Here is a 23,436-nt window from a genome sequence, read left to right on the forward strand (position 1 = left end):
ATTCCACCTAGTACCTTATCCTTATTTGACCGAAAAAAAAAAAAAAAAGGATGCTCGGCCATTTTACTTCTAGTCCTCATGTAATACTAGACTCAAAATTTCTATTTTCCACTATATTTTCCCCCTCTTTATATTATTAGGCTACATGGAGACACTTTTAATCTCTCTTTACCTCTAACTTTCAAAATTGAAAAAAAAAAAACTCATGAATTGATGTCAAAGAATGAGAAGAGTTAAAAAAAAAAGGGGGTTAACTGATACAAAATATTACACAAATTAAAGAAGATGGAAAAAGATTCTATCAGAAAGGTAAGAAATTTGATCACAAGATCTTCAAATAAAATTACTGTACGTACTGACTATTTGGATCTGACCTACTTTTTTAGCCAGCCATTCTTGTATCTGCACAATTGCTTATACATATGATATCATATAAATTACTCTTTTTTTTTTAGCTACCTAGCATTTCTTGTTAAGAGATAAACTTGTATACAAGGAGAATTATTCCAAACATTGGAATGCAACCTGAGGATCCCTTGTGCTATCCTCTTCAAATGTGCTTCACAATGCGCTTGAAGAATCATGCAGAGCTTTGACACAGCTCCAACTCTCAGCATCTCAATCAGAACTTCATTTGTGGCTGAAAATTTCGTGATCTGAGCAAATATATGCATCGATCGATCATCGGTCGCAGCAGAAATCCTGAGGGTTCTTTTGGACAGCATTGCAATTCCAGCACTGTGCTTCAGAAGCTCAGCTCTTCCATCAGCACATGAACACAACTGAGCCAAAAGACGGAATATAAGCTCAGTAGTTTTCTTCTCAGGGTTGCTTAATTCGAGCTCGATCACATCAAAAACAGCCCCGGCTTCTATGATCTTCATCCTGTTTGTCCCCCAAGGACATGATTGAATCAAGACATGCAATGCAGCCTTAATTGCTTGTGGAGAAAGTTTACCACGTAAAATACTAGTCATAACCATGAAGAAATCGAGCTTTAGCTTCCCGATTAGGCTTGAACTCGCAACTTCTGTGGTCATCTTCAGGATCTTAACAGCATGAGTTTTTACCACGACATGATTGTCAATATCAATCCTTAAAACCCATGTTAGAGATTCGAAAAGATCATTATTTTCTGCAACCAATTGCTTATTTTCCGCTGTAGGACTCCATATACGATACAGTATGCTCAAAGCTTCCTCAAGGCCTTTAGTCTTACCTTCTTTGAAGCATCTAATGATCAACAAAACCATCACTTTCGTCACGCCGGCTTCCACCATGCATTTTCTATTCCACTCAATATCCTCATTGGCAAGTTCGTCCAGTTTCTTCAAAGCATTTTGACTAAACTGAGCGATTTTCAGGTCCCGAATGAGCTTGAAAATATAAGATTTCTTCAGAGGCGATTTCGGGGTAGGAATTTGATCAATTCCATACTTAGCGTTGGTAGTGCACCAAGCCTGGATCAGCCGGCGGAGCATGTGATTTGGTGTCAAGTCAGAGTCCCTTGGAAGAGGCTGCTTTGTAACAGGACAGGCTGCATCTTCAGCTGTCTGCAGCCAATGTTCAATGCTTTCTCTATCGTATGTGATCCCAGTTATTGTTGTCACTGGATCTTTCATGATCTGAAGAGAAATGGGACAGAGAAAATACTGAGGAATATCTATGTCTTCCATGTATAAAATCAAAAGATGTTGATTGAAAGAACAAAAGAAAAAAAGTAGTACTAATTGCTAAGTTTTTAGTATAGAACAAAAGCTGAGTTACTGATGTATTGTGGGATTTTGGCACAACTGCACAAGAGAGAAAGAAGATGGAGAGATGATTGGGAGAAAAACAATGGAGATTTTGAGGTATATCTAACAATGAAAATGGTAAAAGAAAGCGGCTAATTTAATAAAGCTGGGTTTGAATCAAAAAGGACCGAGACCAGTTTGAAAATTCTAGAGGGGTCACTGTTTTTGATTAATGAATTTTCAGAAAGTAGTGTATTTTTTTTTTTGGTTGTTTGGGCTCGTTTTACCGGTCAGACTTTCTGATTCTTCCATGATGAGTTGGACTGGTCAACACACGATAAACTTTTTATTTTTTTTTTATTAGATTGGATTGACTTTCCAAGTATGGCCACTTCTTCAGACACAGCCTGGTGGGGGGGCCTCTCCTGGATTCAAGAAGAATAAATCAAGGCCGGACTCAATTAATTGCCTGACCATTTTGGAGGGGGCCAATTGCCCGTCAAGATTGTCCCGCGTGAATGGTCCAGCGGCAGCTCCTCTCACCAGTGAATCTTGAGGTCACAAGTTCGAGTCTCCGCTCCACTGGATTCCTCCGCGCACTTAACGTGTTCGGGCCTGGTTGGGGCGCCGGGCCCGACTCGCAGGAAATTAGTCGGGCCTCGTAAAGATTGACCCGGACACCCCTGTGTCGAAAAAAAATAAAAAATAAAAAAAAATTGCCTGTCAAGATTAAGCAACGTGAGTATTCTTTTTGTTGGAGGTTGGAACTTTTGGAGGTGTTCAAATACCGGAGAATGTATACATCTACCTGCCGCCAAGCTTGCAATAATGGATCTTATGTCAAAACATTTTTATGGTTTAATCTTTATGGCACCACCAAGTGTCTTCCAAGGTTTATTATTATTATCATTTTGGATTCTATGATAAACTATCTAGGTATCCTCTAAATTATTTCGACTCTCAATTAATTGTTGGTTCTTCATCTATTTCAGCTTTTAATTAAATTGACTCCTGAACAATAAAAAAAAGTCAAAGTTTGATCCCTCCGTTAATTTTCACCGTTAAAGCTAACGAATCTAAGGGCAAAATTTGATGGATGTAAGCATGAAAATTGATTAAAAGGACCAAAACTTGATTCTTTTTTTTGATTGTTGAGAAGCTAATTTGAGACTTAAAATAGATAAAAAGCCAAAGGTTAACGATTGAAATAGTTTAAGGACGCCTAAAATAGTTTACCCTTTATTTTATCCTTTTCATCTTATCTAATTGTAAATTTGGCATGTTTATGAATATGGATGTGTTACCATGTCGAGGTGATGAATATATTTATATAGGCAATAAAACGAGGAATGGCTATTAATTTGACAAATTTTCAGCGGAATTTCACTGAAATCTGGTGAATATACCAAAATACAGACGTTTCTTGGCATTAACTTTTTTCTTGTTCTTTCTTTCTTTGTTTGCTTTGTTTAGAAAAGAGATTATAGTAACTCTCATAATTAGCTTAATATATGTACTGAACTTATCTTTATTTATGCGTTAATAGATGGTTTTACATCTTAGTGACTAACGTCAGTACGTGTATGACGTAATATGAATACTTTTCATAGATAATAAGCTAATTTTGCACTATCATAGTATGTATTATCTGGAGGTGTCATAATGAGTTATTCCGACGAGTTTGGATAGATCATAATTGGATAATAGGCATAATTGAGACAACTCATTTATATTTATTTAATAAATGGGTCAACGTATTCATACACATTTAATAAATGGGTATAGTATACCTAATTATCCATTTATGACTTATTTGAAATTCTACTTTTTTTTTGCATGTTATTTGACAAGAAATAATGATATTTTATTGTTATTAGATTGGTAGAAAATTCAAATTTATCCAACTTATTGCCCACCAAAAATTGAGTTTGAATGTATAATTATTTTTAAATAGGTATAAATTGGTGAGGCGAATCAACCACTACCCATCAATTAAATGAGTTTTTATTAGATTACCAATTTAGACCCATTCAAAGTTCATCTTGTATCCAAATCCTCTTCTTAATGGGGAGATTTTGGCAGGTCAACATAATTGGATTGTAGTTTACACCTCTAATATTATCTATACTAAATTTAATTTACTTGATACTCTATAAAAAAATTTCCATTTCTGAATAAGTCCTACATTTTACCCCTCCAATCTACACCAACCTTTGAGTATTTTCTGTTAATATAACTTTTAGTATTTGACTGAAAGATATCCAGTTACATGATTAAAAAAAGTGAGACTCCCATATGAACCTATAGATTCTATCCCAATGTACCAAATTTCAGACCATGATAAATTTGATTTGCTTTTACTCTGTAACATTGCATCTAGCCAATGCATCATTCACCTTTCCTAGTTCAAATGCAAAATTTGGTTGACATTTCCATTCTCATAAATTCATTTTACCAAACCAAATACACAAATTCTTCGTTTAATTTTGACCACCTGCCCCTTCTTTTGGCTGTTGATAAACTGGCAAGTGTTTGTAGGCCATAAAGTAGTTGAAAAGTTCTACCGCGTGCAATTTATGCTTCTGCAGCTACGCCCATTCCTATTCTAATGTTTTTCTTCTATTACCTTTGCTGCTTCTTTCATCTCTCTGCTGTATTTATACCTACTGATGGTTTTCATTTCTTGATTTCTTTCTTAATTTTTCGTTTTTTCTTTTCGAGTAAATCACACTCAAAGCCCTCCAACCTTATAAAACCTTCTACATAATTCTTGTACTTTTACAAAGTCATCGTATGCGTCAAACTTAGTTTTTATTGTATAATAAAATCATAATTTATTCATGAGATCTGCACTAATGACAAAAAATGTATCATAAGACATGTCACGGATACTATAAATTTGAAGAATCAACAGATATACCAGATTCGAAATTTCTACAGATGAATCAGATATGAGAAAATAACAAATAGAAGTATCACATTTTCGATCTCCAATCTATTCCATACTTGAACAGATCAAAACTTGATCCCTTGCTTCAGTTACAAATTTTATCTTATGTCAACCAATATCCCATGAAACGTCATAAAAATACATGCATGTATGGCGAAAATGATTGATTTGGGAATTCATTTTGGATTAAGATAACATTATTTACATACTAATTTAGTTCGATTTTTTACCTTACTTGCAAACCTAAATTTTAGTGTGAATCAATTCACTCATCATCCTAATTATAGACCTTTAATCAATTGTAACAGAAAAATTGCTGGTTCATATTGATAAACTATGATCACTGATGTACACAACCATGTTCACAAATTAACCAAATCCCATTTAGATGTACATTCAAAATCGTTTAACAAGTGTGCATGGGGTCCTCCAAAAATCTTATACAAATGCTAATAAGAAAAAAATAATTTCGTGCATTAAATTAAAGGGTGCCAAGAGGAATCTCGCAAAACACGATGAATACTATATTCTTCAGGTTTGAATATGACTTATAAAGAGATTTCTTCTGCCTGGCATAAGATGCTTACCCTTCCATACAAGCAAACATGAATTCATACGATTTACTTTGAAATTTTGAAGTGGATATTAAATTAACTTTCCTCATCTTCTTCTTTTTTTGAAGGATATTAAATCTTGAAACTTTTCCATAGTACGAAACAAGCCGAAAGATTTTGCTTTTAGTTGGTCATGACCGGCAAATTGACTGAATAAGCCGAAAACACGGAATATCTCGCAAAATCTTGAACTAATATTCTAAGAAATTGTTTGGAGTTAATTCTTTAATATTGAGCTAAATTTGAAAATAGACAAGAAAAATGGGACAAAATCATATGCATTTTATAGTGTTTGACCACCGCTCTAGAAGGAAGGAGATGGTTCGGAAATGCCCCCAAGTGGTGTTTGTTTCTTAAATCTATGGAGAAAGTTGAAGATTGAATTTTGATCACATAATTGTTCAAACTAATTGGATAATTGCGATTTTGCCAAGTGAGTGTTTGGTATTTACTAATTTTATTGATTTATTTTTAAATATAAGCCAAGAACAAGACAATTGAAGCTGCAAACTTGAAGCAAGTTTAGGATGTGGCTACAACCCACCACAATTTACAAGAAAATTGAGTCTTTTTTGAAATATTTTTCTTGATAAAACATCTTAATTTCATTCATTAAAATTTACACTAATGACAGAAGTTATATTACTATCAAACATATACTGTGATATCTAAAAAATAGATATTACAGAACTGAAGAACAGAGAAAAATTACACTGTCATATCCGATACCTTACCATTTCTGCAAGTTCAGAATACATGGCTCAAATTGATCTCACTTTATGTGAATTTTTTTTGGTATGAGAGAAATGGGTCGTCTATTCCAATTGAAACGCACAAAGATGGGACACGAGTACAAATGAATTGCATTGGTGAAAAACGAAATCAAGATTTCGGCTTGCTGATTCCGTATTCGATCGAATTCTTACGAAATGAGATTGCGGGCGTTTCCATGTTTCACACACTGTTGAACATATGGAAAGTGGATAAGACAGAGATGGCCGAGCAATCATAAGAATAGGATATGAATCCTCAAAATCCAACATTTTTCACGTGCAAATCTGGATGTAAAATAGACATAGAATCTGAACAAAAACAGAGAATCATTATTTGCGACCACGGAAAGATGAAATTGGAAAGCGATACCGTGTGGGGGTTTCGCAGCTTGATTGTCGATAATCATGCATCCTATTTGTTCTTATCTCATGAGATGAATGGACTATGTGTACACTTTTCCTAAGAGTAATTCTATGTAAAAATTGAATTTTAATTTTTACATAGTTATTATTCATTTAAAACTAAAAGATTACAATTATTATCCTTCTATGTATTTATACATTTATTCTGATTAATTTTAATTTTTAAAAAAATTAACGCTTGAAACACATCTTAACGAGTGCTTATTGGGCACCCGTTAAATAACCCGTAAGAGTCGCGTCCCAATTCATCACTTCCATTGGACTAGATATTAACAAAGAAGGCAATAATTTGGGAAGCAACAATCAAGCTATCGCTAAATGAAATATAGTGATTATAGGTAATATAACATAAATAAACGCTTTCAATCGTAATGATACAAAATGTTTTTGTAAATCTAGTAGAGTTAATTTTAAATCTGTAGAAAATGTGTTGCTCATCCCTGCTGAGTCATTGTTACGAAAAATTTAAGTAAATAGTATATACATTTCACCAAAATAATAGTGTCAAAAGGCATAATAAGTTCAGAAAGCTTGCCTAAGGTACGTATATGATCTAAACGACTGTAAAAGTTCAAAATCATTGAGTAAATTGAATTTTTTTGTTAAACGTAGGAAAAGGTTCAGGTAAGTTTGTCTCGGGTCACCACATCGATAGTAGTCTGGCATTGCCAATGCGATGTGGTCTGTTCTGTCACCACATCGATAATGATCTAAACTTTTAGTAGGGAAAAAGTTTAGATAAGTTTGCCATAATTTGCATACAGGGTTTTTATAAATCGTTCGTCAATGCAATAATCAGATCGATAATGTAACTCGAACACAAGATTTTTTTTTTGAAGAAGTGGTTCGGCGTTACCAACTTATGTCGACAAGTTATTAAACAGTTCCGGTCCATATGAAAAACGAACTGATTGGTACAGCAAGAATGCAATTTTCATTGAATGTTTGAGAATATTTAGTGATATTAATAGGCTTAACGCTGATGTTGTTGCTTACAAATAGAAGGAAATATGTTAATATATCATACATTAAGTTGACATCTTAAAAAAAAAAAACTCAATTCATCAAGTAATTTGATCAAGAATTATTGAATTAACTCATGTATCACATATAACTTTCTTTTTTTTCCCAACTAGCAGGGGAGGTTTGAGATTTAGGAGATGAAAAATGACAGGAAAATTAAAATCCAGAACCTCTAGTTTATAGCATTTCAATTTTAACTACTAAATCAAACCTCCTCGACATATATCATGTGTAACTTTTTTTTATCTTTAACTTACACTTATTTTAGAAGTATATTTGTTGGTCTTATCTATTAGTTTGATGCAAGTGCAATACACATGGTAGAGTTAAATTTTGTTGGCATTAAGACCCATAAACGGAAGCCTATCCAAGTCATGCATTGAATAATTGCATTATCAGGACTTAGCAACAAAAAGTGATTCCCTTTTTCAAGAAAACCATGCGGTGGTATAGGGAAATATTCTGTTAGGTGGTAATTGACCTTCGAGAAAATTTGAAACCATACCTTTCAATTTGATAAAAACAAAGTAGAGTTCATGATTTGAACTACTTACATAATGGATTTCATGCCAAACTAAATAAGCCAAAGAACTTTATTAAAATTGACAAGCACACTTACAAAAACAAGCTTAGCAATCTAGCTTTCATCTACTCACATCAAGAAGTTGTACCACATATGTTACATTTTTGACTAAACCAACCTTCCCACATATGCTACAACTTCTTTATGACTAGATCAAGGTAAATAAAATCTAACCTAATATTTGCCATGCATGATCAAGAAACAACCTAATTTTCCAAACGGGTTTTTTTTTTTTTAAATGCATGAAATAGTCTCATCATCACCCATTGTTACTTTTTCTCATGGCCTCAATTCCATGGCTCTAAATAACCATAATAATTTCTTGCACAAACTCCTAGGACCATTGGAGGAAATATTGGGTCAATTGGGAGATTTCTGAGCCTGCATGAACTCACAATCTTGATCACAGCTTTACAACATTTGAGATTGATAATGCCATCCCGAGGTCCCACGAGATACTTGAGAATGTCAGAAGTGCAAGCACCACTGATTCCGGGAAGTGCTTTCAAGCATTGCTTCACTTGATATATCCCAATTGGAGGTGGAAAAGTAGGTGGATATTCACATTTTACTGGAGAAAGCATGATAGATGATACCAGAATCAGTAACAATAGTGGGAGTCCATGTACTTTTGACGAAGAGAATGTAGCCATTCTAGTGCTTTTGAAAAACTAAAATCTAATGCTGAAGTTGAGATTTTTTTCTTGTGGAGGTTTAATCATGACGATAATAGAAGTGGTGATGATTTGTGGTTCCAATTTTTTGGGTCTAGAATTTATAGAATGCCGGCATATGGTTATGATCAATTATGGCATAGGATATGAAAATTGATAACATTATTATAACAGCCTTTTTTTCATTTCTTTCCTTGTATATGATTCTTTTTTTTTTCTTGGTAAAATACATGCATACATATTTATTTCCCTGTTTTCCTATAATTTCTCCCGCTTTTACTCCTCAAATTTCTCCACTGATATTTACATATTTTATTGTCGGTTTCCAATCTTACTCTCCTCTTCCAGTTGTCTCTTTTTCTTCTGCATTCTAGCTCTCTGAGCTTCTTGTCTCCCTAAATTTAGCCTAATGACTTAGCAACTCTTCCTTATATGCTGCCCTCAAAAAATTCACCTCCCGATGTATGGATTTCTGGATTCTTTTTTTTTTTTTTTCATCATCACTATATTTACGCAAAATACACCAACCCATTAAAATTTCTTTGACATTTAAAAATCTAAACTTTCCATGTATTGAGTTGATATATCTGATAGCCTGCCTATGTTCTGCCAAACTCGGAAGGTGCTATAGTAAATTAGTGAAAGAGAAAAGACTATTGCCAACATAACTTGGCTCAATTGGTAAAAGATGGATCATTTTCTCGTAAAAAGTCATGTTTTCACATCGATACGAGTCCTTACTTTTGATAATGACCAGAACCGAACCACTCAAATTTTATTCATACAAGAAAAACAGAAAGAGAGAGAGAGAGAAAACTATTAGTGTCGCGCGTAGCCACATGATTAGACTGATTAGTTTTGTTTTGTTCTTGATAAAAGTAGCATATGCAGCTACATTTTATTTTTCCTTTAATCCATAGAGCAACAAAATTGACCAAGAACATTAGACTGTGTGTGCATTGGACGTGGAATAGAGGGTATTAATTGGTGCCTCCATAAACCCATTAAGTATAATCATAATCAACTAACTAAGTTGTTCTGACTATTATATGAATTGAGATCCTTATTAGTTTTCTGATGATCTTTTGTATTTAATCAATGCCCCTTCAACGCCCATTTAAAAGATTCTTGGATCACTTCTCACTACTCATCTCTTCCGCTAAAAGATTTTTTTTTTTTTTTATTTCTGATGATCATTTTGTACTAAAAAAGATCTTCTTATTAATTGTCTACTCTCTTGTACTTAAAGAAAAAAAAAAATTTGGTCTAATGTTAAATTGGCTGCAATACGTTATAATCCAAAATGATTCCTAAAATCATTGTTGTATTATAATCCTGTCAGTGAATGCTTGGGCCATGTCTAAAATATGAGTAAATTGCTCATGGAACATTGTGACAAAAGAATAATAAATTAAAAAAGAAAAAGATTCTTCAATCTTCAAACCTTACAAAATAAAATTTTGTTCGTGTCTAAAATGTGATTATATAGTGGATGACCAATGATTTCTTATTACTTCCTCAACTCTTGCAAGGCTCACTCAACAAACTATTTTAAATTGGATCAATTTTCAGCCACATGGAAAATTGTTTAATAGTTTAAAGATAACATAATCAATTAGTTGTGTAATTACTATTTAAGCTGTCCATCAATATTAAACTCAAAAAAAAAAACAAAGCAATGATATTCCATTGATCACAACAAAACTTCTCAATCTTTGACCATCACTATATAGAATGCGTAACATTTGCAATCTTTCCTTCTTTTAGTCCACAAACCATGAATACAACCAAATAAATAGATCAAGTTAACATATAGAATCCGCCAAATTAAAGATTTGAATGAAATTCACATGGCAAATTCTGAACAAACTCTGCATTTGAATCAATCCCCCCTTTGCTGGTGACTGGTGAGGAACATGATCCACCAAAATGAGAAGTCTGAAAATTCAATTGATGCAAGCATCTTTCCCGCAGTGACATGAATTATTGGGCACAGAGAAAGTTTCAAAATCTCAACCACAAAATTCTCCTAGTTAGCTGGTCCAAGGTGCATGCTCAGACTATGATTCAAGATTGGGACTGAAACTTGTCCTCTATGCTTCTAGCTGTTGTTTTTCTTTGTCCTATACAGGTCATCCCTGTCCTACAATACATGCATAGGTCAGGGTCCTCCACTTAATGCACAACAAAGCCGCCAAAATAGGAGCCATTCGTTGGTAAAAGGGGATTGGAAGTCTTCCTAGTCCATGCATGCAATGGCAACCAAACACATTATTATTGGATGTATATGGATAAGTAATTCAACAATAAAATAAAATAAAAAACTACCCATTTTCTAAAAAAAATATGAAAATCACCTCCAAAATTTGATAAAAACCATACCTAATAAGTGTCTAGCTTTGAGTTTGTCATCCTAGTCTCATTCAGTACTAGGTAGCACGAATGGACCGATGAAAACTGAACTATCATCATATCAAATGGATGTATCTCTAAGTAACCGCTGGATTTTAACAAAAATTATATATTAATGATAATTGATGAGAGACAAGATTTAAACCGTCACGAAACTAGAATTTTGAAGCATGTTAATGGAGTATTCAAAATTTTGTCATCAAATTGCTCTACAACGTACATCTAGTTGCACGTGTAATACCGACCTACTCTATTTTCAGAGCGGGTGGTCAAAGTCACGAGTGAAGATCACCTGGGGAATTGTATACTTTTTTTGCAGTTTCTGATGCAGCGTATGTTCAGATGAGGACAATAGTAGGGCGGCCAGGGGAGGGTGGAATGTCAAACTTCGTGCGAATAGCAAAACGAAACTCTTAACTTTGACATCGATGTAATTTCAATTTAGTGTATTGCTAAACAACGCGAAAGTATATTGTAAAATTTAGAATTGTTAAATAACGCGAGAATATCTTTTGAGATATCTTTAGAACAAATTAAAGGCGTCAGATTCATCAGACAAAATGTGTAGAGTTAAAAATAAGCAAAAAGTAAGAGCTATAATCTTTCTATCTTATTAGCTTACAGTAGAATGTCATAGTTGTAATCACTTTGCTAATCATTGTTCATTCCAATTCCAATTAAAAGCTTGTATCATTGAATTTGTACGCTAAAAAAGCAAAGAGCAAATCGATTTTCCCCCACAAACTGGAAGAAGGCAAAAGCAGAAGGAATGGTCTGTGATGAAATTGGTTCTTCCATGGGAGAAGGACAAAGAAAACACAAATAATCTACGAAACAAATCTGCAGCCACCAATGAATACCCATGATGTTCTATAAAAATGATGATAAGGTGCAGCAAAATGTTGCTAGAGTAAGGAAGATTACTATCACTTCAAAGGCTATGATTAACAAGTTAGTTATCATCATCCCCCCAAGCATCATCCTTCATGTTTTTCCTGTAAACTATACGGTTCCTCCTGGCTTCTTCTTGTTCCCTTAGTTCCTTGGATCCAAATGTTGTGGAGGACAACTTTATTCCCATACTTTGAGCAATAAGTCTTTGAGCAGTTCTTGCTGATGTCTTGGGCCTCAGACGAGGAGGTTCCAGATCTGGATTACATGAAGGTTTCCATTAGCATCAACACGACTAAGAATAAAAGTAATTGTATTTATGCTTTGCTAATGTAATCGATCGCAACGCCAGAAAGTCGAAGTTCAGCTAAGTCAGCACATAAGCTTTACTCAGAAGCCGCAGTCGGCGGAAGAAAGTTTTTCAAGAAATGCAAATGCAAATTATCCTCCAGAAACAAATCCCTCTCTCTCTCTGAGATAGGCTTGTAGACAAGCCTCTTCAATAGTAACTACTGTCCAACAATGTTAAGTTTCTTAGTGAACAGCAAAAGAAAGTCAAATTTGCACCCGTCGTGCTTTGGCAACCCATGCAATTTTGAAATTCAAGCTGGCTACCAGCGAACCAAGGATCTCATATATACTAGGAAAGTTTCTTTGCTCCATACATGCGAAAGCTTCAAATCAGACTTGATTTTGAATAATATCAGCAGTTGTACTGTGCTTCCCAAAGTAATATTTGGGTCCAGAGAAAGTAGCTGGTTTTTAAGCCAATGAATGGATGCTGACAGTAGAACGAGATGACATGCAATGCCTATCAAATTTTACAAATTATCAAAGAAGAAAATATGCCAGAAGAAAGGATAGAAGAAGGTTGAAAAGAAGAGATATCATAGTGAAAAGGACAATTGAAGATGAGTTACCACTCCTCAATCCTCATATTTCATTGCTCCACAAGTTTCACTATATCTTTCATTAAACATTGATCAAATCTGAAACTCTGGATTTCTTAAGCCAAGGTAATTTAGTGCAACAAATTGCAAAGGATTCAACATCTAGTGATCAATGATCCAGATCGCTATTTCTACTATAAACAGTCACTTGATGTTAATAGGCAGAAAAACTTTGCAGACTTCAACCACAAAGCATACATGTGATACATATAATCAAGCTTCAAGCATAAAGAAACCTGATCAATTTACTTTTGTGTTGCCAAACATTAACAATCAAATAGATTCTTCGCTTGCCTCTAAGGGATAGCCAACAATTACCTCTCAATGGAATGGACCTCAAGAGTTCATCAGTCTCATCAAGTACACGCACTGTAAATGGACACTGCATGCACATGCTTGCCTCAAGAGCTGTTTGCACAAAAGTTCAAATTAGAAAGCACGAATATCAACAATAATCTAAGTTCAGCAGATGAGGAAACAAACTTAAATCTGTGTATTGAGAAATTTGTAGAGAAGAATTTGAACGGGACTAGATTCAACTGTAAAAATATCCCAAAAACCAGAATAGAGACTGAATAAACAATATCTGCATTTACAGATGCACAAAAATTATAAAACCTCTGCTGTATAGGAAAGCGACCAGAGGATTAGCGTATTGTCTGAGGAAACAAACTATAAAGAAAATATTTGAAAATTTAGTAATATCATGGGTAGTGAGAGGGTGTCTGTGTGTGTGTGAGAGAGAGAGAGAGAAGAGGCACATGCCTAGCTATTGGCTCTTCTTTTTGGAACATTAAGGTCGTATAAATTCAAGTTTTACTTTCCTATACAAGGTGGACAAATGTCAAAAAAGTTTACCCAATTCTGGCTTTCTTAAGATTAGAAATCCAACACAATTACATGTATCTTACTCAAAATAAACATCCACTCAAAGATTAAAAATTCTACAGCAGGATACCGCCAGCTCTTAGTATTGTTTTAGGCTTTTGTATATATAAAGATTTTACGATAACAATACTGCACATCCTAATATGCTGTAATCAGATTCACGAATGTAGCATTAATAGATTAGAATCCAGCAGTTTTGAGTAAAAATAATGACATGAGCTCCGAATGGGGCTTCAGCTGCTAAAGAATTGAAAATGAAGAACAACTGAGAAATTCCTCAGTACCAAGTAGTGCACACAAGACTTTTCTGATATAAGCCATATAATCAAGGAAAATCTTATCTATGTTTTTGCCCAAATGCACCTCAAAACCTTAGGTATAATATGGGGGAGTCAATTTTTTTCTCCTTTTTTGTTTTTTTTTTTTTGGGAGTCGGGGGGTTGGGGAGGGGGAGATGGAGAATTCCACTGATAAACAAATGAAAACCAGAATGTGACAATTTATTATGGCTTCTTATTTCGAGGCCCAAATTCTTAAATGCATGTCTAAGTTGGCCAAGCAGAAATCAGACATCAATGCAGATGCCTGGACTCCAAACCTACTAGTAACCTTCTGCATTTTTCCTTAACTAGAGAGCGACCAAGTACCTGTTAATAGCAAAAACCTATTTGCAGATGATATCTTTTCACAAGATTTCCACTGGTTTTTCAGGACATTCAATTCATTAGCACCAGTAAAGTCTTGGATGATTTCGGCTTGCCTCCTTAAAATGAAAAAGACTTCTTCAAATATTAACCAATGGAATTACTGCGCCTAAGATAAAGTTGGTTGTTGCTGGATTTTCTCTGAAATCAGACTTGTAGAATCAACCCAGTCAGCCTCTAATTTATCCCTAGTATTTATAGCCTAGCAGCCCATCCATATGCAGTCAAACCCTAGGAGCAAAGCACACAATTGGTCATCATTAAAACCCCACAAGGAGGAAAAAGGGGAAAAAACAAAGTCATCAGCATGTGATAAATCGAATTCCAAGTGCTTAAGCATTGGTATACTAAAAAACCATCAATTATGAAACTACCAAAAAATCTAGAAGCACAACAACATCAAATGAGACACACATGTAGGTGTTTCAGTTCGACATGTGTCAACTGCAAAAAGATGTTAATAATAGTTTTTAATGCAGAAAGAGGGGAAGAAAAAGAAAAGAAAAAGTTCTTCATTTACCAGTTGATGGTGATCTGAATACTGCAAGTGCAACTGTATCATTAACCCAACGAATCGCAACTCCTTGATCCCTGAATCTCTCCAACAACTTCTCCAGGTCACTCGTGGTTGTGCTTGGAGGGAAGTCAGCCAGCACAAGAACATGCCTTGTACCATAATTCCCTGAAAAACATTAACAGCACAAATGATAAGCCACTATGAGAACTTGGTTGTAGTCATCAACCAAAATCTTCAGAAGGGAAGTTTCAGAACCAGAAATTCCCAGCCACATAGTACATAACCTGACAGGAAGAGTTCTAAATATCATGTTAACCCAAAAATAACTCATAGTTAAGATCAAAGTGCGAAGTATTATTAGCTAGTATTTCAAAAATTGGCTCTAATCTTCAATTCTCTAATTATAAAAGAAGTAAATATGAATTGCTATACACGCAGATGTAGGCAATATTGACAAAAGGAGCAAACATGAATTTACAATCTTTTGTTGCATTTTCCGCTGTTGATGACCGGGAATCAGCTTTTTCTTCTGCATCGTCAATCACTGGATAATTTGATTGCTCATCACTATACATGCCATGTCTCCCATATGAAAATGTTCCCCGTCCACGTCTCTTCAGACCTTGAACTTGGGCATCTTCCAATGAAAGCTTTGACACTTCCGGCAAGCTTTCAGGTGAAAGTAATTCATCCGGAGCACGATCTGCAGCAGCTTCCCAATCTGTACACAACGGCAACACTTTATCATATATGCAAACTGAAAGCGTAAACAATATGCCCTTGAAGCCAAAAAATAGAATACGGCAAAACAAACAAACCTTAAGAAAAAAAATGGCCCTAACTTTTATCTAGTACATCAGGAGAATTGATCAAAACTGTAAAGCCTAAGCTATATCTCACAAATTGTTTCAATCAGTTTAAACACAAAGGTGCAGATGAAAATTAAATTACATAATCCAATTGCTCAAAATGTTGGTTGACTAACAACACAAAGATGCAATAGAACCCAATAAAAATTCTATAGCACATCCTTTTCAACCTCATTTTATATCATAGTCATTGTCGATAACTTGTTGCCTATTTTAGCAACCATTAGAAGCTTAAATGAGATGAATTTAACATTTTCTTAAGTGATTTTAATGACAAACAACAATGAGAATCACAAGCATCCAGGTAGCAACTTTGTATGAAAATTTTCATGTGACTTTCTTCTTGCTCTTTCTTTTCCCCTCTTCTTGCAATTTCTACCAAGTGGGTGGTTTCAAAAGCACACCTATGCCAACAGAGAATTCACAGCTACAGGATTAGAAAGAGGAATAAACAATCAAGATAAGAACCACATTGTCAAGTTAGATGAGCAAAAGAAAAGTAACATGAAACTTTGTCAAACTAACAAGTAGAATTACTTGCATCTGACAACCAATGTGACAACATGGTTTTTCAAAATCATGGCACATATCAAATTCCAGGGTATGAAAGAAAGTTCCTGTGGGAGTTCTCAGATAACAATTGTCTTGCTTGTCTTTATTAAGACAAAGAAAAGAAAATTACTGCATGGTAATGCTACCCCACATTAGCTTATTTTCTGCTGTGGATGGTTAGAGAAAATTTTTATTTCTGTATAATGTGACATATAATATCCAAACAGAATATGCCACTATTACCAGAAAGAAGACTATGCTTTGTAACACATATCATCAAATGAAGAGAAAATCTATTTGCTTTTCTACTGTCCTTCCAAATGGCACGCCCATCACCTTTTGGAAGACGCAAACCACATAAACAAGTCTCCATGTTATTATCTGTTGCAACTTGCTTTTTTTTACTATCAAGACAAATTCACCTCCATATAAGCTCAAAAAAATTGTTTTAGCTAATACAACTCTGAGCTTAAAACCTCCCATGAAGGGCAAGTTGAGTGCTTGTATTTCCAGTCAACTACTACAGGAATTCTTATACAAGACAGTGAATCGCGAGGAAGGACTAATTTGCAATTTACATGGTAAACATTTCCAGATATACCAGTGAAATACCACTACTTAATAAGGGCAATTGTATATCAAGCTTCACCCCAAATATCTAAGTGCAACATGCCAAATCCAAAAAGAGGAAATTTGCAATTTTGACATGTATGCTTGTGCCCCTTGTTATATAGGATACTCCCATCCAGTCCCCAATATTTCAGACTTGACTCTTTATGATCACTTAGTTTCAAAAACTATGCCATTTTCGACAATTGAGCTCTTACCAACTCCACCAGCCACATTAATGTAAACAAAGAAATGTACCAAATAGGGAAATGGCAATTCTAATAGCTTTAATGCATAACATAGAGGGCCAAAACTGTTGGTCCCTTCAAAAACTCATTTCTACAGTAAAAAAGCAACAAGGGGATATATGTGCACATACCATCATCAGAACCGCCTTCTTGTGCTGACACATCCTTCAGCAAGCTTGAAGATTCCTGCTGATATTCTTGAAAACAGAAAGCAGTCCAATTAGATTTTGATTTACACAAACTAATATCAATGCAAGCAAGAAGAGAAAGAAACTTCTCCTATAACTAATTGGAAAATTATAGAACCAAGAAAACTAAAAAAGCAAAAAGAAGGGAATACAAACCATCTACAGAAATTTGACCACAAGTCGAAGCCTCATCTCGTGTATTATGGCTTTCTGTTATTCCATCACAAGATGACTCCTTGACTACATTTAAACCTCTGAAAATGAAATCTGACATCAGAACACCTTCTCCAATTGACCTTAACCAAAATTTCATTCAAATTAGAGTTAAAAAAAAAAGGAAAAAGACCAAACTTCCATTGTAAAAGGTCCAAATTTGCAGGAACTCAATCAAATAACTACATCCCAGGGGGCAGCGGCACGACATTCCTTATCATTTTGCATGTTAGTACCTCAATTTAATGACAATAATTCTCAACAAAACACCAATCAGGACGTGGGTCTGACTCAACTTGAACAAACAACAAAAACCCTTCCTGCCTCTTTCCCAAACAGATATCACAAAAATCCGAAAGCTACGATTTTTTATCAAATAGTCTATCAAACACCAATGAGGAAAACAAGGTAAAGCAGAAAAGAATCTTACCCTTTTGTAGGCAGTCCAGTAGATTGACATTGTAAATTGATTTGGAAAGCAAGAGAGCGAGTTTGATCAGCTTTGAGAGATAGACCTTTAGATGAGTAAAGTTTAGACAAGTCCAAAAGAGCAGCGGCCAATTCAGAAGAAGAAGAAGAGCCCTTTTGGGGTTTCTTCTCTAGCTTTGACATTACAGTTTCAAGAACAGAGATGGCCTTGTCTATCTGTCCGCCATGGACCAGGTCCTCTACTTCCTCCGTCCAGTTCCCATTGCTGCAATCACTTTCCATTTTACCCCCCTCTTTTTCACCAGACTTCCAGCTCAGAAACGCAAACGAAACAACAACAGCTATACAATGTTTGAATGTTTAATATATTTGTAATATATTTGTTTGTTGTTTTTATCAAATCGTCTTTTAAGACTTTTCCGGATAATTTGTTTGAATGTGAAAAATATTTATTGGGCATTGAGTGGATTTACTTTAAATGTTAGGAGTAAAATTCAGTGACTACACAACCTAATTAATTTTAACATAATGGTGTTACGCAGGAAGGTAAAATAACTCTATCAAAGTTTGACTCAATCCCAATCAATAATGATGAACTACGGTCGAGTTCGAATCGATTTGACGAGCCAATCGAGTCAAGCAAAGTTTGAGTTTACATGATTTTTAATATTTTTTATTAACAGTGACATGTATGTTCCTGTATTTTTATTATTTATTAAGAGAAATTTTCAATTTTAACTACATTAAAAAATTTATTAGGTTTAAACTCGAGGTGAATTACATTGAAAGCTTGTCGAATTCAAACTTTATGAAAATGAATAAACGTAGATCAATTAAACCAAAATTTGACTTGACATGGTTCGCTTATACCTCTTGTTACCCATGTAAAATTCCAACTCTTTTAGGAAAAATTATCAAATTAGTTTATCACATTTTCAAAGAAAAAAAACCTTTTTAGTCCCTCACACTTAAAATCAGCCAGAATAGTCCATAAATATAAAAATCTTGCGTGTTTGGTCTTAAAACTTATTTTTGCTCAATTTTCCGACCAAAAAAAAATGAACGCTTATCTCATGTGCCCATAATTTCAAGGTAAAAAATATGAACAAAATTTGTTTCCTTTAACCAAAAAAAAAAAAACCTCCCCTTTCCCTCAATTTTCATCCACCAAAATTTTTTATACATAAGACCTATTGCTCATACAATATTTTAGAATCCTCATTTTGGTCAACCAAGTGTGGAAGCTTTTAAGCGGGGGGTTGCTCCTGACCCAATAAATATCACATATTCTGTTGTTTATCAGTAGTTGTACATAATCAGTTTATGCACCAATGAAAATCTTAATATTGGAGCTCCTTTTCTACCATCTCTTTCAGCCATATTCTTAATAGGAAGTTGGTTACATCTACAATCAAAAATAAAAATTGAGTGTTTCATTTTGCCTTAGCAATTATGAATACACAAAGTAGGCTTATGTTTTTTGGCTGAAACTTTGAGCAAAAATGAGCTCTGGGACTAAACGAGCAAAGTTTTTATTTGATAGACTATTTTGGCTGATTTATAAATGTGATTGACTAAAACTTTTTTTTTGAAAAATGTGAGGGACCAAACTAGCGATCTCCCCAATCTTTAACAAGCACAATGTTGTTCACGTGGAGATTGTTTGTCACCAATTCTATAAGATTTATATCATTTTTTTTCTATAATTACACGGAGGATAAGAAAAGAGATGGGTTGAAACTTGAAACAGGGATGTCACGATCATTTAATTAAGATTAATATTTCTATGAGTTAAACAAAGTTTTAAGACAAGAATTATATCACTTACGAGATTTTTATCTGTGAATTAATGAGTGAACATGTGTTTATTCAATATAAAGGTACAGTACTTTTTTTTTATTTTTTCTTAATAATGCGAGCTTTTTAAAACTAATCTTATTTTCTTTCAATAATTAGTTTTCTATACATTGGTGGTGTATATCCTTTCATCATTAGATGCATGATATATAGTTTGAATTTGAATTTGAAATGTTGCATTTTGCATATCTATATCTATATGTATTAAAGAACAGGTTTTTGGCTAAGAGCTTTCACAGGCATTAGAATCTGAATCAATCTGAATCCCTTTATACTATAATTTTAGATTTATTTGAATTCAATAATCCTTATCTTCTCCTTATCTCTTTTCACTCTTCAATTTACGCGACTCACTAACCCATAAGATTAAAACTCCTAAATTTTAACTAACAAATAACAACCACCCCTACAAAATGATATCTGCAAATTTTAATTCATGTCTTACATTTACTACTAACACTTACCATATCACTGATAGCAATAACTAACTGTTAATTTAAGAAACTCGCAACTACGAAATTCACATATCCAAAATATAGTAGCTTGTTTGAATTACAATTTTCACAATTCTACGTATCTTATCGTCATAATGTATTTTACTCTCATAATCATTCACAAAACTGATGATCACTGACCTATTTTACCCATTTTCATTTGTCATCACACAAATTAAATACAGTGAAAAAAAGATTATGTATTATACTCTCACCATCGATGAATCCCACTTACATACATTTCAATCAGTGACGAAGACAAGATTTTTTTTCTAGAGGGGCTAAAATTTTTCTTAACATAATTATTTATATGTGTTATGTTCAAAATAATTTTCATCTATTTAAATATATGACATCTAAAAATATCAAATATTAATTTTAAGAAAAAATTAAAGGAATGTAAAAAATAAATAACTTTTTTAAGAAAAAATTAATTCAAAGATAGTTAATTCACACACAAACGTACACATATATACATATATATATATATATTCTCGTAATATAAACTAAAATTGTAAAAAATTAGGAGGGTCAACTTTATTTTACACAAATATTTACATAATATGAATTAAAATTTTTAAAACTTGGGGTGGGGGGGCTATGGCGCCCATTAGTCCCCCATTGGTTCCATCATTGATTTTAATAACGTTTTAATTCCAAACCTGCAAGATTATAAAAGGAGAAAATAGCTGATCACAAAACGAATCTTACACTATAGTGATCCCACTGAAATATTTTAAAAAGATTAAGCAAGTTCACTTCTAAGAAATACAAGTCTCACTGAACATTTTTTTTTTGTAGTATGAGCTCCACAAAATTCAACAGAATTAATTAAACCACCAATATTGATTTTTAATATTGATTTTCATATTAAAAATTGATTGATGTGAAAAAATGTTCTCATCTTTATACAAAATTATCAAACTGAATGCATAATGTTTGTAAGTATTTTATTTTGAAATAATTTTCATCTATTTAAATATATGATATCTAAAAATACCAAATATTAACTTTAATTATAAAGGGATGTAAAAAATAAATAACTTTTTTAGAATGTCCAACTTTGTTTTATACAAATATTTACACAATGTGAATTAAAATTTTTAAAACATGAGGAGGGAGGGCTGTGGCTCCCATTAGCCCTCATTGGTTCCATCATTGACTTCAATGGCATCTTAATTCCAAACCTACAAGGTTACAAAGAAAAAAAATACTGATCACAAAACAAATCTTATACCATAGTGATCCCATTGAAATATTTTAAAAAGGTTCAGCAAATTCATTTCTAAGAAATACAAGTTTCGCTGAACAGTTTTTTGTAGTACGAACTCCACAAAATTCAATAGAATTAATTAAACCACCAATATTAATTTTCATACTAAAAGTTGATTGGTATAAAAAATGTTCGCACATTTGTACAAGATTATCAAATCGAATGCATAATGTTTGTAAGTATTTCATTTTGAAATAATTTTCATCTATTTAAATATATGACATTTAAAAATATCAAATATTAACTTTAATTATAAAGGGATGTAAAAAATAAATAACTTTTGTAAGAGCAAATTTTAACTTAAATGTTGTTAATTCACACACATACACACATACACGCACACATATATACATATATATTTTTTCATAATATAAACTAAAATTATAAAATATTAGGAGGGCCAACTTTGTTTTACACAAATATTTACACAATATAAATTAAAATTTTTAAAACTAGGGGGCGGGGGCTATGGCCCCTATTAGTCCCCATTGATTCTATTATTAATTTCAATGGCATCTTAATTCCAAACTTGCAAGATTACAAAGAAGAAAATAACTAATCACAAAATGAATCTTACACCATTGTGATCCCACTAAAATATTTTTAAAAAGTTCAACAAATTCACTTCCAAGAAATACAAGTTTCGCTGAACTTTTTTTGTAGTACAAACTCCACAAAATCCAATAGAATTAATTAAACCACCAATATTAATTTTTATACTAAAAGTTGATTGGTATAAAAGATTATCAAATCGAATGCATAATGTTTGTAAGTATTTTATTTTGAAATCAAAAAAAACATGCAATTACATTTATTTTTATCCATATATCATTCATTTTCTAATATAAATTTCTATTATTATTTCAAGATCCATCTTCCGTAAAAACGCAATTCTTGAATGATCTACACATTTTGTCATATTTTGAACTATTGTTAGACAAATATTAAATATTAATTATGCTGATATAATTTTTTTAACTTTTTTCAAATTTACCCTCTATTTTAATTTCTTTGAATAACGTAAGCTCCGTGCGTAGCACAGGTATTGACACTAGTGTATTATATATCTAATTGTGATAGCGTATATATTGCCGATATATATAAGATTAACTGTTCTTTTAATACTATGCCGCAGGAGCCCAACCGCGAGTTTTGTGCTGTAGGTATACTGCCTGATGGCAAGGTTGTAGTACATGAGAGCACTGGTTTTTTCTACTTCCCGTCTCCCTTTTATTTATATGACCAAGTGGAGAAGAAGTTGACGAGGATTATGATTTGCGGATCCCCTTCCTCCTCATCATTTGAGAAACGATCCAAACTATTGTTTCAGAAAGGTATTTGTGGGTACTTGTCCTATTATGAGGAGAATATCATCCCACTGAGTTATTTCGCAACTCCGTACCCTTAAACAGACAGCAGTACTGCACTTGTTTTTTATTTTAGAGTCGTTTAATGAACTAATTACTGAGAACAGACTTTACAATCAATAATTTATGTTATTTTTCTTTCTTTTTCTTGGTTGAAGTAATCACAGAGGCAGTTTTTACTTAGTAGAGCTTATTTTGT

The 23,436-nt window shown here is 33.4% G+C and overlaps 3 protein-coding genes across 4 annotated transcripts; all 3 read right to left on the minus strand.

The window, feature by feature from the left end:
• Positions 1-348: 348 nt before the first annotated feature.
• On the minus strand, positions 349-1,676 carry LOC113751596 (E3 ubiquitin-protein ligase PUB24-like). The gene has a single exon (XM_027295656.1). The coding sequence runs from the start codon at positions 1,674-1,676 to the stop codon at positions 456-458; it is 1,221 nt and encodes a 406-aa protein (XP_027151457.1). The 3' UTR covers positions 349-455.
• A 6,713-nt stretch (positions 1,677-8,389) lies between these two features.
• LOC113772762 lies at positions 8,390-8,755 on the minus strand. Its single transcript, XM_027317256.1, has one exon. The coding sequence runs from the start codon at positions 8,753-8,755 to the stop codon at positions 8,390-8,392; it is 366 nt and encodes a 121-aa protein (XP_027173057.1).
• A 3,091-nt stretch (positions 8,756-11,846) lies between these two features.
• Positions 11,847-18,570, minus strand: LOC113777043. Of its 2 annotated transcripts, none has more exons than XM_027322093.1 (7): positions 18,248-18,570; positions 17,761-17,858; positions 17,548-17,613; positions 15,617-15,859; positions 15,142-15,303; positions 13,348-13,437; positions 11,847-12,337 (listed from the first exon to the last, which is right to left on the minus strand). In XM_027322093.1, the coding sequence occupies exons 1-7, from the start codon at positions 18,526-18,528 to the stop codon at positions 12,141-12,143; spliced, it is 1,137 nt and encodes a 378-aa protein (XP_027177894.1). In that variant the 5' UTR covers positions 18,529-18,570; the 3' UTR covers positions 11,847-12,140. The 2 variants fall into 2 exon arrangements, with proteins under 2 accessions (XP_027177894.1, XP_027177891.1); XM_027322090.1 differs by having other exon boundaries at positions 17,761-17,900.
• Between the last annotated feature and the right edge of the window lie 4,866 nt (positions 18,571-23,436).

Source organism: Coffea eugenioides, chromosome 1 (assembly GCF_003713205.1).
Source record: "Coffea eugenioides isolate CCC68of chromosome 1, Ceug_1.0, whole genome shotgun sequence".
NCBI classification, from domain to species: Eukaryota; Viridiplantae; Streptophyta; class Magnoliopsida; order Gentianales; family Rubiaceae; genus Coffea; species Coffea eugenioides.